The sequence below is a fragment of the Orbicella faveolata genome, unplaced genomic scaffold, assembly GCF_042242905.1.
Source record: "Orbicella faveolata isolate gen_17 unplaced genomic scaffold, um_ofav_v1 contig_46, whole genome shotgun sequence".
NCBI lineage: Eukaryota > Metazoa > Cnidaria > Anthozoa > Scleractinia > Merulinidae > Orbicella > Orbicella faveolata.
This window is the reverse complement of record NW_028301576.1, coordinates 32,310,071-32,327,253: the sequence shown is the minus strand read 5'-3', so window position 1 is coordinate 32,327,253 and position 17,183 is coordinate 32,310,071. Positions and strand designations below refer to the sequence as shown.

The window sequence follows — 17,183 nt, the reverse complement described above, 5'->3', positions numbered from 1 at the left end:
TATTATAATTTTGTAGCATACAGGCGCGGAAAAGACGCCCGATAGAAGGGAGAAGAGCGAACGGACGTGCTTTCGCTTGGTCCTAAAAACATGAAAGACTTCGGGATGTTCTACCAATACAGGCCTCAAGCTTCTATATAATAGCCTGCCTTCAGACGGCTACTATTTCTTTTTTTGACTCTCCCTTGAAAGAAAGCGACCATTGGGACACAAATTACTTTTTACATGAAGCACCTACTTCTTCACGTAGTGCCGCTGACTGTACACAGTCGTCTCATTAGTCACTACAATAAGGTTTTGGTTGCTGGAGCTGGTAATATTTTTGGAATAGGAAATCCAGGATAATTGACTTGAAAGGTACGATTTTACTGAAAGTAGGATCAATTTTCGATCTACTAGCGATTTCAGGATTTTTTGTTCGTGCTAGGTGTTTAAAAAGAAGCGTTGTCTTACGTCTACTCCAGCGTGTGTTCGACGCGTATGGCTTCGTCTCGAGGTTGGAGTAAAATATGCTAGAACCCTCAAGTATGTTATGGCTCGTTTAGTTTTTCGTTGACTAGAACTTGATCTTGCGAAGCTGACAGTTTTCAAAGTAAATCTGGTCGTGATATTACAAAGTAATACTGTAAAACTCGGCGGCAAAAGGCTATTGTAGGTCAACGTAAGCTTACATGTACCTCTTAGTACTGCGAGACCTACGATTTATGCATGCGTAAGATTTTAAGTTTAGCTTAAGTTTGTTTAAGGTTAAGGGTTTTTTTTTTATCAGTTTTTGGAAGCTTAACATTCGTTTTGACCATACATAACTTAAAGACGTTTGCAAGCCGTTCTGTTTCAAGTTGTTTTATTTAGGATATTTTCTTGATATTAAAACTACAGGTATTAATAGCACGATTGCAAGCTTATTTTTAACCAGAATTGTTACCAGTATATTCGTGAACAGTCTCCAGTCATTTTGCAATCTGATATGCCTCTATGTAAAGGCACAGACATGAGCTGCTTAGTGTTACATCCTGTAAAAAGCGTCATTCATTTTTTGAACAACTGAGCTTACATAATCATTATCAATTTTTATCCAACTACTACTCATTGGCTAATGTGACTGATAGTTATACATCCTTTGAAATGCAAGGCTTGAGCTGTCAGATTATGGGTGCAAAAAATATCAATAATCATGTCACAACTGTACAACATATTAACAACTGAGGTGGCCTCTGCTATAAGAAGCTCAGCTGCCGTTTCACTGCTCTGCTCGGTGGATTCTTGGGTGCGCTGCCTTTTGTTATTGTTATTATTTTTTATTATTTATGGTGTGGTAAATAAAAGATGATGCTGATGATGATGAACTTTGTTTACATGAATGTTGGTCAGTGCAATACGGCAAGCTGTGTAGTAATGTTTTAGCCTCAGGTACATGTAGAGATGTGATCACTGAAATTTGTAGCAATTTTTCTTCTCTTGTAGCAATTTTTTTTTTTCTTGTAGCAATTTTTCTTGACTCAGAATTTTTCTTTGTCCCACGCTCGTGTCATGTTGATTAATTCACCTTCACATTTTCATTACTGAGCTTAAAATTCACCATCTTTATTCACTTATCACTACTCACGATGAATTCGATAGCGTTGCTCCTAGCTGTATGCAGGACACCTATCACATATGAACTCAGTTAAATGACCTTGCTCTCCATGAGTTCTCGTAGCTCAGTGGATAGAGCGCCCGCCCGGTGTTCGGGAGGTCATGGGTTCGATTCCTGTCAGGGACTCAGAATTTTTCTTTGTCCCACGCTCGTGTCATGTTGATTAATTCACCTTCACAATTTTTCTTCTGTAAGTGCTTTTGATTTTGATATCAGATCACACATGGGGAACTGTGACTCTATTGTATCAGATTACTTTGTGACTTCATTTCTTTAAGAACACATATGTTGATTTGTTTACTCTGTCCTCAGAAGAGGAAATACTTGATGAAATTCTTTGGAACAATAGATTCATCAGGATTGGTAACTACTCAGTGTACTACAAAGAATGGCATGAAGCGGGTGTAGAAAAAATTAGAGATATCTTCAACGGTGACACATTTACATCTTACCGAGATTTCTGCTCTCACTTTGCCCTTAAAACTAACCTTCTAACCTATTACGGTTTATGCCAAGCAATTCCATCTAACTGGATTAAAACTTTGAAAGGCAAATTACAGCCGCATTCGAAGGAACCTACAAACATGGATAGAATTCCCCTTGAGAAGCTCTCTTGCAAACTTGCTACTAACTACCTTGTTGAAAAGAAGTTCGTTTCTGCCACCGCCGAAAAAAGACTGAAAAGAGCTAATTTGAACGACCAGCAAATTTATCAAACGTACATGATGCCTTTCAAGGCCACTAAAGATATTCAACTCTCGATGTTTCAGTTCAAGATTGTACACCATATTTTACCCACCAATGCTGCATTACATAAATTCGATATTAAAGAGCACGACCGCTGTCATTTATGTGCTGAAAAGCAAACAATTACACATCTCTTCGTAACTTGCCCCAACGTCCAGCTGTTTTGGACAGAGTTTACTGATTGGTGGTACAGAAAAAACAATACTGTAATCACGCTCTCTGAAGCACAAATACTTTATGGCATCACAGACACCGTGCCTCTGTGTCTCGGTTTAAACCTCTGTACAATAATCGCAAAATATTATATTTACACCGCTTCAAAAAATGAGGAAGATTATTTCTTAGACGCTTTCTTGGCTATCCTTAAAAATAAAATAGAAATAGAAACTAGCAGAGCAAAGGTGCAAGTTAAACTGTAAACATAGCTAAATATACTGTAAATTGTCGCTTTTTTGTCTTTTTTTTTTTTTTTTGCAGTTTTCACTAGTTCTAGTAACCGTAGTAAAAGTTTGTAGTAATTGTCCGCGATTAAAAAGTAGTGTAACGTAAGCGGTTTAAATAATACTGTTGTTCCGTCAAGCATTGTAATTAGAGCAAGTTGTAATTAGCGTAAGTAGCTGTATTGTTGTAGTTTTATACGTAGTTTTTTTGTAATTAATGTAAGTATGCGTGCTGTAAAAAATAGATAATTAATAAAAAATAAAAAAAAAACATATGTTGATGTAATCTTTCTGAACTACTGATACTCTTGCGTTAATACATAAGTGTAGAGAGGCTTGTTCAAAATTTATCAGCACCCAATTGTCCTTGGGTGAGTAGCGAAATGAGTATGTGTTTATATTTACATTGTGACAGATTTCCTATACTGTCAACTTCTTCAGAGTCAAAGTACATTTTAGAATCTCCAAGTATAAAAAACAATACATAATGTAACATTATGATACATAAGTAGAACAGCCATTCAGTCATTATTATTGTTGGTTTTTACAGCACCATGTCAGAGGCTCCAGTGGATAATACAGATGTTCAAGCCGAGGTGATTCCTAGAGTGGGTGTCACTGATGCTGAACGAGAACTTGCCAACAATGCTCATGTTGAGTTTGAAAGTAAACAATACGACAGGTGAGAAACAAGCTGAACATTCAAAAATTGGAAATACCTACATGTAAAAATTTTATATCTCATGTTTCAACAATAGACCATATTCATATTCTTGTATCTAGTGTTGGACGAGAACTGCACATAGCTTGCAACTAAGGCTAATGCTTGGAGTCTTTTCAAATGCAAATGGCGTTAATCTCTTTTTAATGCTATTTCCCCGCATGAGCCTCAATTGCAAGCTAGTTGCAGTCCAATGCTGAGAATACCAATATGGCTTATTTGTTGATGTTTCTTATTTGTAGTAATACTAAAACATTATTTTAAAAACTGAGTTTGCCTTACTGAAATACTTATTGTCAATACTGTAATAATTTATTGATCACTGCTAAGAGTAATGAATCTCTGAGAAATTTTACAGTTATTTTAAATGTAGTTTAATTTTTCCAGATGCTATGATTTGTTTGAAATTAGGAAGTAAAATTCTAAAATCATAGTAGTTATCTAAGTTTTTCTTCTTCTAGCAGATTTACGTTTTGTTTCATTTCTTTGCCATAACAGATGCTTGGTTGCATTGAACAAACTGTCAGAGCTGAGGAAGAATGATCCAAAGGTTCAGCATAACAAAACAGTAGCACAGTTCTATCACTTAAACTGTACGGGAACTGAAGAATGTGGCAGGAACTTACTTCAGATAAGAAAACAAGTGAGTATAATGACAACACTGTACAATTAAGACCTTAACTGTATTTACGTCACTTTTCATCTCCACATGTGATATTCTACAAACCGTTTTGTTTGTTTTAGATTGAAAAAGACAGTGGTGACACTGGGGAAGAAATAGATGATATTGATACAGCTTACCTGCTGTATAATGAGTCTGTTATTTACTTTCATGTAAGTTGACAATATGGAATATTCCTTTACTGTTACATACAGAAACGAGGAAATACGTAAGTTGTATTGGTTATTATCTTGTGTACTTGTACCTTTTGTAATTGAATACAAGTTTAGCAAATTGACATGGCTTGTGGAAAGTTGGTCTTTTTTGTTTTGCCTTTCAACTCAGTATTGACCATGTCACTTAAAATGAATGTTTGCATTTTGAAGTAGACATCAAAGTGTTACCTGTTCTTGTGTAGCTGTGACAATTATGAATGTGATAATTTAGCTGTGAGTACTGCTACATAAGTTTATTAGTACTAGATAGAACTTCTTAGAAGTACTGCAAAATGTAAGGACAGCACATTGTTACCATGATAGCCGCCACTTTGATCTCTCCTAGATAAATCAGGAAAGAAGAAGCCATCTTCCTCTTTTCTGATTTATCCGGGAAAGGTAGAGGGACAGCTGGCAGGGTACAGAGAACTTAAACACTGTAGTGGTGTTACAACACAGCTGTAGTTAATAATTAATGTTTATTATGTTATCTGGCTCTTTTTCAGTTAAGACAGTACAATAAAGCATTGTCAATTCTTGAAAGACTATTTAAGATTGTTGAACCTCTAGGTAAGGTGTCATTTATATATTTTAACACTGTTGGAGTGGTTTTCTCTTGCATGTTGAAAGTAATTAACATTTTCTTTGGTTTTGCATTACTTTGCTGGATGATTTTCATGAAAAACTTGTTCGCTTGCACTTTGCATCAGATACTGGTACTGGTCTTTGGTTCAGCTACTGGTTTTTGGTTCAAGTTGTGATTGGTTCATTGGATTGTCTGTGTCCATTGTGATTGGTCGGAGTGATTACTATGGTTTTGGTTTTACAACACACAGTTGAAAACTGCTTTATACAGTGATTGTATCTGCATGTAATTTCTGTTTGACCCACCAACACAAAAGAAGATTTTGGTAATAGACCATGCAGTTTTTACTCAGAACATGAGCAGCTTGGTTTGTGTCTGCTAAGTAACTCATGATTGTAATTTTTGAAAAACAAATGTTACCTTATTTTGTATGTTTTTTATTTGTTTACTTGCTGTCACTGTATAACATAAAGGAAAGATCTTGTGACATGTAGCTCTACCTGGTACATAACTATTTTTTTTTATTTTTAAAGAGGAATCAATTGGATGTAAAATCTGTTTCTTGCTCAGTGAAATTTATCTGGCACTTTACAAGGTATTGTAACATTCAACATAATTATTCAGTAGCTTTGCCTCAGTCTAGAGAGTTTTAATTCCACATACAAATTGTGAAGATCTCCTTTTACAAAACTTCCAACTACGCTGGTCTCATTTTAAGAAAACCGAATCTTGTAATGCTGTGCAGTGCATCTAGTCATGGTGAATGTTGTGTTTCACAGTGAAATTGTTACTTACATGTATAGCTGACTCCTTAAACCTTGCACCAATGCAAACTAAAGTTGACTTTCCTTAGGTTTGCATCTTGCATTACTGCAATTTTTCTCTTGGTAACTCAAAACTCTTGTTAGCATTAAGTGACATTTCTAAGGAGTCTGCACTCTCCAGAATCATCTAGAGAAATTCAGGCTGGCTACAAAGCATCAGAGACTATTATGTAGACAATTTCTGATAGGAGTAGAAACTTGTTCCAACTATGTATTGCAGTGCAGTAACCCACCATAGTGTTCTTGCACTGCTTTGCTCTGTTTTATTGCCTTTAGATCTCACTATCTCACTCAGTGATACAATTTATGTGTTGGTAAAACGTCTTTCCTGTTATACTCTTACTCTGTAATAAACATGTATTCCTATTTTGCAGTCATTTGCCCCCGAATCCCTATTAGACCTCAGGCCTGACTAGAACTCAATTGTTTTAGGTTTGGTTTGTTCAAATGGAACCTATCAAGTGTCATAGTCTCAGCACAAACTTCGTGGAGAGAGATTTTTACAGAATGCATTAATGTCATAGCCTGGCACTCAAACTGTTAAAATCAATTGAACTGTAAACTTCACACAGATACTGTTTATGTGGTTAGATGCTTCGGAATAATCTGTTTACACAGCTACATCTACTTATCTCTATTAGGCTGACAAAGCTCATAATGTTCTGACAGTTTTAGAATCCATGGTATTTGGATCAAGTAAACCAGTAGAGGTAATATTCAAATAACTGTTTAATCTTGTACGAGTAGTGTATTTAGCTTTTAGTCAATAGCTTACTTGTATTCAATTATTCTTGTCGTTAGTTAACATTGAAATGTCATTGTTTTCATACAACTGGATTTAAATTTAGTTGCAAATACACATTTTGATACCATTTGAGCCACTTACCTTTTTGATAACACAAAGACCTCATTGACATAAAATGCGCAATCTGTTCAGGGTTTCCTACAAACGCAGGTGACCAGCAAAAAGTGCCATCTAGTAGTCCTGGGCGCAGCAGCTATTCTTAAGGTTTTCAGGACAAAATTTGTTTGAAAGAAACCTTTTTACGTGCTCTCCAAGTTGAAAACCACAATCACAACAACAATTGCATGAACAGTTTGTCAAGGAGCAAATGCATCTAGGCTCATTCATGGTCAGTGAATTATATTTGATGTAACACACATTACTGTATATGGCATAAACATACCGTCAAATTTTTGAGTGATCGCTGATGTTGCTCATTGTTTATTTGCTAACTTAAGATAAGCCACTATTGAATGAACATGTTTTTGTACAAGTCTCAGATCATCCAAGGTGGATTACAAGCTCAGCTTGGACCACCAGGCCAGTCTGCACCTCAGCCTGTCAAGGAAGTCGATGAAACTTTAAAACTCCGTATTCATCAGGTACTGAAACAGTGGTGTATGTTGCATATATTGTCCTTGTAAAATTATTACTTACATTTTGTTAATGTAACATTTGGGCATGGTCTTGGGTTGTCTACGAGGTTAGGTAAGAAGAGTCACTTGTAAACTGGCAAAAATTAACTGAAAATTGAGGAAAAGGTATTCCAGCACAGACTTTCACATTTACTGTGGAAAGTCAGTCTTGCCATCTTGGGTAATGCCCTTTGTTTAGATTTCATGAAGGGGTTAGAATTCATGAAAATCGTTCAAAATTGGTGGGTAAAATTTTTGTGATATCCCTTATGTCATGAGTAAAACTGAGAAACCAGCTTAATTGTTGATAAAATACAGGGCAATTCTCTAGTGGCCTTCATTATCACTGTCATAACCCTTTTTTATGAGCTCTTCAACTTCTGTCTGGATAAATTTTGAGTAGTTTTAGTTAACTTTATATGATCTACCAAAGATAGCAAAATAAGACCCATGCAAAAGTATAGGGGAATGTTAGTCTTGGTGTCTTGTTAGTCTTGCTTTAAGTATCAGGAGTACAAAAGAACATGTGTACAGTATTAGGTTACTATTAACATCGGTTTGTTTTGTTTACAGCATAAAGCACGGCTAAATATCCTGTTGAAGTCAATGAAAGCCTGCAAACGTGAAATAAAAACAGTTCTTAACACAAACAATATGGTAAGATCTTTGTATGTATTGCAACACTCTTAGGAAGGTACAAAATGGGGGGCATATTATCAGAGAGAGACCAAGGCATTAGTGTCTGAAAAATACTGTTGGGCTGTTAGTTCGGTATTACTGGAGTAACAATAAAAAACTGCACTGCTTTCAGTGGATCAGTGGAGACAAAACTTGATTGATTGAATGTTGTTTGGAAAGATTGAATTTTCAAAGTTTACAACAAGGATCACATGTTTGATGTCATTGTTCCAGGGTCCGAAATTAACTTTTGAAGTAGGTTGCCCATTGGACAACCATCTTTTCAGATCTAGGCGTCCGAGATGAAATCTAGTCGTCAAGCAATAAAAGGAGGCATGTTTCTTAGTGTTTCAAGTCGAAATGTTGTACACCCCTCCTTTGAAGCCAATGCACTTTGACTATGCTCTTCTTGCCCTCCAGTGTTGTAGTGTATACAGTATGAACAAGTCATAGAATTTGTATTTTCGGAATACTGGAGCCACGGCCGACCAGCTTTCCACTGCAGCTGACATTTTCGAAGCTGTGAGTTTTGAGGCCCAGAGGCTTCCATTCAGGTTTTCTTGCTTTCTGATCCAGTTTCTCCTTGGCCTTCCGAATCTTTTGGTGCATCTTTTCGTTTTCTATCATCATCACCCTTTGTTTTCTCGGAGGTGTTAAAATACCGGAACAAAGTGTTTCGCTTCACTGAATCCCCAGAGTCCGCCATTTTGAGAGAAGCACAAGGCATGTACATCCGGGAGTTTCTAAGAGTTTGGGTCATTACTGCTCAGGGGTAAAAAGCAAAACAAGATGCCGGAGTAAACAAATGTTTGTGTGCAAATCGTAACAAATGGACTGGCTATTTTACTGTTCCATTTCTCATACAGAAATCTCGACCCAAGATTATAAATTTTAAGGTATTTAGCAACTGTTCACGTCTTCAAGAGGCTGGGAGCTTGAATTATGGTCGTCCAATGGGCAACCATGTTCTGCGATTTGGTTGTCAGTGTTAAATTCTGGTCGTCTCTGACGACTGGATGACCATTAATTTCGGACCCTGGAAACGATCATTACCATGAAATCCATGGCTTGCTGACTTGAATATTTTATGAATTATATATGCAGACATTATTTTTCTTCACTTGGTTACAAGTTACTGTAGTTTTTTGTGTCTTCCAAATTAGGCTGGTACTATAGTGTAAACTGATTTTGTGCTTACTTGTTAGACTCCAGAGGGTCTGTTCCTTAAGAGCAACTTTGAGTACCTCCGCCAGAATTTCCGTAAATCAATTAAACTACTGAACAGTGCACCAAAGCCAAGTGATGTTGCAGAACGAGGTCATTCAGTGAGCACAATGTACTACAACAACCTGGGATGTATTCACTTCCAAATGCACAAGTACAACTTAGCAGCATTCTACTTCAGACAGGCCTTACAGGAGAACAACAAGGCTCTCTCCTTACTACCTCCTGTTGACAAGAGTATGTTTGTTTTTTATTATACATCATGATAATGCGAGGTTCATTTGCCTTGTATTAGAGTCACATGCACATTAATAAAAATATATTGTCACATAACATGCATTCCAAGCAAGGTGCTCAAGTTATTCTGAAATGATGATGTTTGAGTACTTTTGATTGAAATTTTTGCAAACAAGCTTGAGTTTTCTTTCCTGCTGTTTCAGAATATGATAAAGTTAGATTTGAGAGAAAGAAAAATATCAACTGCCTTGAAAACTTTTCAACCAAAAATGAATTTAAACCACGTCTTACACATTTGGAAGTAGCCAGTCAGAGGCCTCTTCTACTGTCGTGATATCCTGCGATGTCAAGTCACTGACTTGATATGGCTATGATATCATGCTCACTTGGCCAAATTTGGGTTCGGTAAGTGCCTAATCATACCTTCTTGGTATGCTTTGGCGGCATATCAGGTTCGGTTAGTCTTGCAATGGGTATTTTGGTTCAGCTACGTCTTGCCAAAATACAAACCACGGCTCGACCAAACTTACCTGATATGCCACTGAAGTGTACAAAAAAAGGTACAATTAGATACAAATATTGTAATAACAGTATTTTTTTTTTCAAATTCATTAAAGTTATCTTTGCAGAGGTTAAGAGAAGTGAATTGAAATAAATATTGGTTTATGCCATCCTTTTTCCAAACTTGTCCAAACTTGGTCTTTTTCAGACATATCACAAGCTGACATTATCTTTCCAGTAGATTTACGTGGGACTTGTATAAGGATATACATTATACTGTTATCTCTTCAGATGCTCCAGTGGCCAGCCGCTCTCTAGTGACACTTGGTGTGAATCGTCGTCATGAAATTTTGTACAATTTAGGAATTCAGCTTCTGTTTTCTGGCCGACCCATTGTAGCATTTGACTGTCTGGTTGAAGCTGTGCAAATTTACCACACAAATCCTCGTCTCTGGCTGCGACTTGCCGAGTGCTGTATTGTAGCTTTCCAGTTGGTAAGTAGCATGTGATCAGCAGTCTGTTTATTCAAAGTGTAAATTGTACTTTCTTAGGTTCTTAACCAGCCAGCAACAAATATAGCTACTTCTTAAGCCTGGTTTTCACTATGACAAAAGCACAAGCAGAACAAAAAATTCTGTTCTTCTTGTGCTTGTGCTTATGTTTATGTTGAATGAAAATGTGCTGCTGCAAGTATAAGCATAAGGGAAAGTCTGCCATCTTGTTTTACTCTATCAAGGAGCTTTGGAACCGAAAAATGAAGCCATTATCCATTCCATGCATGTGTCAATGCTTGTACTTGTGTTGTGGGTGCTCTCACTATCGTTATGTTTATGCTTATGTCCCAGTGAAAACCAGGCTTTAGAGCTCTTGTCTGTCCTCTACCATAATTATGTGTACACGGAAATCTAAAAAAAGCAATGGTTATGTGGTGTGAAGAGTTGTATGCTGTTGTTCAATTTCATTTTGGTTTCACATTTATTTTTATAGCACAGTTAATTACATTCCCTTGTTTCAGATTATAATATAATACATATCAGAGAAGAAAATCACCATCTAAGTGGTGTAAAAGTAAAGTTGTGCACTACAGCGGTAATAATTGCTTGTTACATGTTTGTTACAGTCAGATGACTTTCGACAGCAGTGCATCAAGAAGAGTGATGTTGTTCAGGATGTTGTAGGCTCAGGGCCCCATCGTAAGATTGTTCTTTCTCCTGAAACTGATAAACAGTGTGGTGCTGAGTAAGTAAATTGTCTACTTGAATAATATAAAGATCTGTTTTCCCTTAAAAGTTCCTTTAACTCAGTACATTATGGTGCTTGAGTGGTGGAGCTATTGCATTTCTATGATGGTTGGAAAGTAGTCTTTTGAATGTTTGGCTGTTATGCGTCTCAGTTGAGCAAGTATAGAAGCCTTTATTAGTATAGGTAATCATATGGTTTTGAGTTTAATTTGGGATTAATTTGCGCGAGTGAGTTTTTCTAAAAGCTGAAATTGCACAAGCCGCTTCGGCGAGTGGAATTTCAGCTTTCTGAAAAACTCACAAGTGCAAATTAATTCACATTGAATAAGAAAAACCATATGATTACTTATTAATAATTTAAACATGTAAAATATGTGTGGAGGAAGTGCTGGAAGATCTTTCTTGAAGCCATTTTTTCAATTCGAGAAAACTTTTTTCAAAGTTTCCGCAGAACATTTTCGTTATCATTTTACATGATATTATTGGCTAAGAAAATTTCCTTTTGTCTTTCAGTCAATAATAATCCAGAATTACGATGTGTAATTTACACTGGTGTTACACTTTTTGCACTGGTGTTACACTTGAACTGCACTGCTCTCAGCCAATCAGAATCAAGTAATTTTTTCATGTATATTATTAGTTCAAAAATTGTTCTTTCCTTACAGATGCAGATTTATATAACTTTGTTGAATTGATTAAAGTGAACAATTCCTTCTCTCTCAAAACCTGAATTTGTTTCATCGTCCTGGCATCTGGTAGAGAAGTTTTCTGCATGATTTCTTTCACTTTTCTTAGTTCTGCTACTGAGCCTTGATGTTACATGTAGTTCAAAACTTTCTTCTTCCATCACTGAAATATCCCCAGTTAATTACTATTTTAGTACAATTCAAGTGTTGCAAAGTGTTGCAAAATAATGTTAGATATAAAATTTACAGTGAGTATTATTTTCAGGGAAAGCAAGGGCCAGTCTGCTGCTATGCCAGCCTGCACCCTGGCATTTGCCTCGTTATGTCTTCAAAATGCTTTGTTACTGCTGAAAAGTGCTGAAGTGATTCCTGTTCATGAGCCAGAGAGTGTGCTAGAGAGTCAGCTGGCCAAGGAAGATGACACAGTCAGTCAAGAAACAGATGCTTCAAGGTACGGTTTTTATAATATTCATGTCCAAGTTTAGCTTGAATTTTTTTTATTATTATTACTGAAAAAATAGATCTAATACTTGGTTTATTTTTCTAGTCCATATGTCATGTGTGGTTTTCACATAACTAAAGTCTGGGTGTTTTGAGAATTTTTCTTAATGTATCTTTCATAAGATTTCTGCTCTCTAAATATTCTAAGTATTGCAAACTAAGATAATTCTCTCCCTCCATTGATTTCATGCAACATACAATGTGTGTATTGTTGTATATGAATACAGTGAAACTGCCCAGATCAACATATATTATTAGTAAAAAGTTGTAAGTTATTGGCTGGAATGCAGTACAAGGTAGTTGTTGATTGACATATGTCATGTTGCAGTGACAGTGGTGGGTTTAGTCGGTCCTCGTCAATACAAAGTGAAACAAGTATCCCAGCTCCCCCTGGGCCCCCTGTTAAACTTCGTGAACTTCCACACCTGAGGTGAGTACCGGTAAACTGATCTTTAAAATGCTAGGCAACCAAGTACAATCATAGCCAACTTAACAGTGATTTGAATCTCTGAAATTGGACTCGACTAACCATAGGAGACAAATTGGAAACAGGAATAGGTGAGGTAGATGAGATTGTACTAAATGTGAATTTGCTAGACTAATTTGTTCTGTCTTATGGAGGCAGCGGGCCCAAGTGGTCTGGGCACCGGACTTGAAACCCAGAGGTCCTGGGTTCAAGTCCAGCTCTATTTCTCGGTAGACCCTAGTTCAACTCTTCAGTCATGTTTGTAAGTAACCAACTGGTCTACCTTCCACCAGCTGGGATTTTTAAGCCTATTGTGTTTGAGCCTATTATGTTTTAGGTTGATATATTTATTTATTATATAAACACCAGTGAAATACCAGGATTTCTCCTTTTACTAAAAAATCATATCTTCATCGCGCGCAGTGAAGATACTATTTTTTATCTATTTTACTATTTTTTATCTTTCACACTGTGAAGATATTCCTTTTTTATGACATTTTTCTTTTGTCCCTTTAACTACACTTAAATTTGTTGATGTATGATCAAAACATCTTCGGATCTTCTTCAGTCGTCTTCAGCAATCTTCAGTAATCTTCAGAAATGTTCGGAAAATGTTCGGAAGCGTTCGTCTGGCCTTCGGAACAATTTTGGGAAATCTTCGGAAGTGGTCGGAAATCTTCGGAAGATCGTCAAAAACGTCGTTGTTAGTATGTTTATATAATAAACAGAATATTACATGCCCGCTTATGGATACGAATTTTATCTTCTCGTGTTGAACTCGATATCTCACGAGTGGGCGCTCGATATCTCACGAGTGAGCTACGTTCAACACGAGAAGATAAAATTCGTATCCACGCCCGGGCATGTAACATCCGCTATTTCTTTCAGTTTAAAGGGAGGGTTTCATGGTTCAGCGTATGTCTGTATTATTTATTCGCCTGTGCACGCCTTCTGTCACAGGCCCAGTTTTCATTGTTTATGAACCAATTGTAAGCGAGTTACCTACTTTTGCATGCAAATAGCTGTAAAATCATCAACCATAGAATAAGTTGTATGGGTCAACTAAATTCAATGGTCGACAGCGTCGGTAAAATCCACTGAATTCTTCTGAGAATTTTGGTCATCTGTCATTCTGCCATGACTAACTATAGCATGTGATTACTGAACTACATCTGACTGGGGTTTTTTAAAAGTGATAACATTGATAAGAAGTGGACAAAAGTATTTTGATTTAGAGATATGCGCCGAACCATGAAACCTTCCCTTTAAGAGGCATGCCTGTGAACTAAGTAGGTGTAACTGAGCGCATTGGTCACTATAAACGACAACATATGAACATGTTGCCTCCACTTTCTTTGAAATGTTGCAAAAATCTTATTTGGTGTAAAACTCTAGAAGTTACTCTATAAGCAGCTTTTCATTTCCCAGACTGGAGGGCGTGAATAAATCCAGTGTTGCTGTAAAGAAATGTCAAGTAATCGTTTTAACAGTGGTTGTTCACGCTTTTGGGAAGGTTTAAATCCAAGAGGATTTTAACTTGTCAACTGAGAATTTGTAGTAGTTGTTATATAGTATTGACTGTTATGTTTGTCATTTCAGGAGTTCCATTCTAGTCTGCAGTGCGTATGTCGCGCTGGGACTGGGAGACAATGTGATGGCCTTGGCACATGCGCAGAAACTACTGTCTCAATCAAATCTAGTCGGAGCACTCAAGTGAGTAACCCCTCCTCTTACAGAACTTTTTTTGGGAAGAAAGGCGAGCCTATGTTATGTTTTAAACTTGTTGACACATAAATACCACATGATGTAGCTTGAAACAGCATCCTAGTCTAAGAGGCAGCTACTCGCTTTAGATAAATCCTTGGTACTGTAAGAGGTGCTTCCTCTGCACCCCTAATTTTTGTCATAGCATAATTACTCTCAAGGCCTCTCGTGAACGCGTTGTTGGTACATGTACCATAGTCGCTTCCTTGCTCCTGATGAAGGTAGCTGACATGTTAACATGTTTGTTTCAGGTTCCTGGGTCATTTGTATGCTGCAGAGGCTCTCATCAAACTGAATCGTTTACCTGAAGCCATCATGCACTTGTCACCAGAGAACATCAGCAATATTAGTATCACTCCACCCAGTACTGCTGCGGACAACACATCAGGTGACTACAGTGTAGCTTAACTGTCTATTGTGTCTGGAAACCTTATCTCCAAAGAACTTTTGGACTGAATTTGCTTCATTACTTATACTTTATGTGAATTCACTTTTATCCCTCTTTTCTCTCATTATTATACATTGAATTCGCTATCTCTTTTCTGATTGGCCGAAAGCGTATAGTGAATTTTCGACATCAGCGGCTGTGACGTCATCTCTGCAGATTATACAATAATCATGTCAAGGACATTCAAGGTCATGGGTAATCATGTCATGTATGACCGCGGTGCATGATTTCTAAGGGTAATCATGTCAAGTTGGCGTGCTTTGTGTTGTTTGCCGTCAGTTAAGAGGCAAAAACATGACGTCCATTTTTTTCGTTCAATGTATAATAAAACAATTATTATATTCGGTTTTTGTGATATCCAGAATAATCAAGGTCTCGGTAAGGGTTATCAGCCTCAGCCTTCGGCTTCGGCTGATAACCCCTACCTCGACCTTGATTATTCTGGATATCACAAAAACCTCATCCAATAATTGTTTATAATCCCGTGAACAAATTTTAATATTTACCATGTAGCTATCAATAACATAAACAAATGCAGTTACTGGACTGGGGGCCTTACAGTTTGAAGTCAATCCATTGGTGTTTATTTTACTTTCTACGTGACATCAACCTTACTCAAATCGCGTACATGTGGATCGTTAATCTTTTTATGTTGTTTTTAAACACGTATTTACACGTAAGTATTCTTTTAACAGTTGGTACAGGCGAGAATGTTGATAAAGACAAAGAATCTTCTAAACCTCACGGTAAGACTAAAACACCGGCACGAAGTACATTGTTACAAATAAGCTGCTACTCAGTTGAGCCTAAAAAGCCATTGCTTTCTCGTAAATTGTTTTTATAAGTATCCGAATTTATGTCCCTATTTTCCATCATTGTTTTCGTCTTGGTTTATTGTCAATATTGATGACGTCGGATATAACGGTTTAAGCTCTGTACTCTGGCAGAAGTAGAGTGGAATGAAACTTTCAAAAACCTCAGCAAACTTTATAACAAGTTCAGGTGAAGGAACTATTTGCCGACGAACGCAAACAGCATTTGGTTCGAGACCAGAATAAGAAACCAGAAGTTTACTGAATCTACAACGTATGATTTGAGACTGGAAATATGTCCATTGTATCTCTGATAAAGTTGGGTCACTTTCTATAGAACTGGCTAGTTCTAACAAGTTTTTGGTAAGAGAGGCATTCGTTGTAAAAGTGACTATTTTTTGTGTCAACATTGCAGCTGATTTTTGTTGGTTTGTTCATAAACCAGGTTGTGAAAAGATGAACTTTCCTCAGTCTTTGAATGAAGCAAGAGCCACGTTTCTTGTCAATCTAGCTGGTGTGTACAGTTTACGAAGTGAGTTTGACAAGGCACGCAAGTGTTTACAACAGGTAAGGATTCACTCATTTGCAACCTTGAATACCTGGAAATGATTTCGGAATGGCTTCAGGCGCATCTATGCTGACCCCATTTTGTCTAATTAGATACACGAAGCACTTGTGACACTTTGCAATCGGCGACATTTCTGAACTATCTGATAACCTGTATCCTTTGTTTGTAGGCTTGTTCTCTTGGTTATTCAAAGGAGTTGTCTGCGCGTGTTGTACTACTAGCAGTGTACATTGAGCTTCAGAGCGGTAAGCGTTGGCCTCTTGTAGGTCTCAAGCATCTAACAAACTCTCTCTCCCAGGGTCTCTGGGGCTTACCAGGAGGTGTCCAACCTAGCGAATGTTGACCGACGACCGCGGTTTATCTGCTGATATCTTTTTTGTGTTTTGTAATGAATCACTTAGTGACTGATTTCTCGGGAAATCTTTCAATCTTTCAACGGGACCACCCATTAATGGTCTAATGTTATATGGCAAAGGTCCAAGTTTCTTAAAATAGTTCAATAACACACATCTGAGGCTATTTTGTTTTCTGTTTACAGGCAACACCGCTGGTGCATTGCAGACGATCAAGAAACATCAAGTTCTTCCTGTGAGTAAAGGATTAAAGGCGGTAAAGAAAACAAGAGGAGCTGACATCTGGAAAACATGAAAAATCTCAGTTGGCTGTGATAACCAAATATCACTTCATTTTGAATGGGGCTTGAAAGTCGTACTGGCATGTCAAACCTAGTGTCCTGTATCTTGATAGCTGTAGTACAGTTTTAGCTGCATTAAATTTTTGGATCAAAGATATCCTTACAAGTCTTTGC

General features: G+C 37.1%; 1 protein-coding gene across 1 annotated transcript; it reads left to right on the top strand.

Annotated features, from left to right (window-relative positions):
* The first annotated feature begins 246 nt into the window (after positions 1 to 246).
* Positions 247 to 17,166, top strand: LOC110059748 (CCR4-NOT transcription complex subunit 10-like). Its single transcript, XM_089277776.1, has 20 exons — positions 247 to 357; positions 3,374 to 3,505; positions 4,043 to 4,187; positions 4,289 to 4,378; positions 4,927 to 4,990; positions 5,540 to 5,601; positions 6,472 to 6,540; positions 7,109 to 7,216; positions 7,823 to 7,906; positions 9,133 to 9,388; positions 10,181 to 10,383; positions 11,010 to 11,128; positions 12,082 to 12,267; positions 12,646 to 12,747; positions 14,383 to 14,496; positions 14,799 to 14,935; positions 15,691 to 15,741; positions 16,253 to 16,374; positions 16,545 to 16,620; positions 16,914 to 17,166. Exons 2-20 carry the CDS (start codon positions 3,378 to 3,380, stop codon positions 17,021 to 17,023), a joined length of 2,226 nt encoding a protein of 741 aa, XP_089133902.1. The 5' UTR covers positions 247 to 357; positions 3,374 to 3,377; the 3' UTR covers positions 17,024 to 17,166.
* The last annotated feature ends 17 nt before the right edge of the window (positions 17,167 to 17,183 follow it).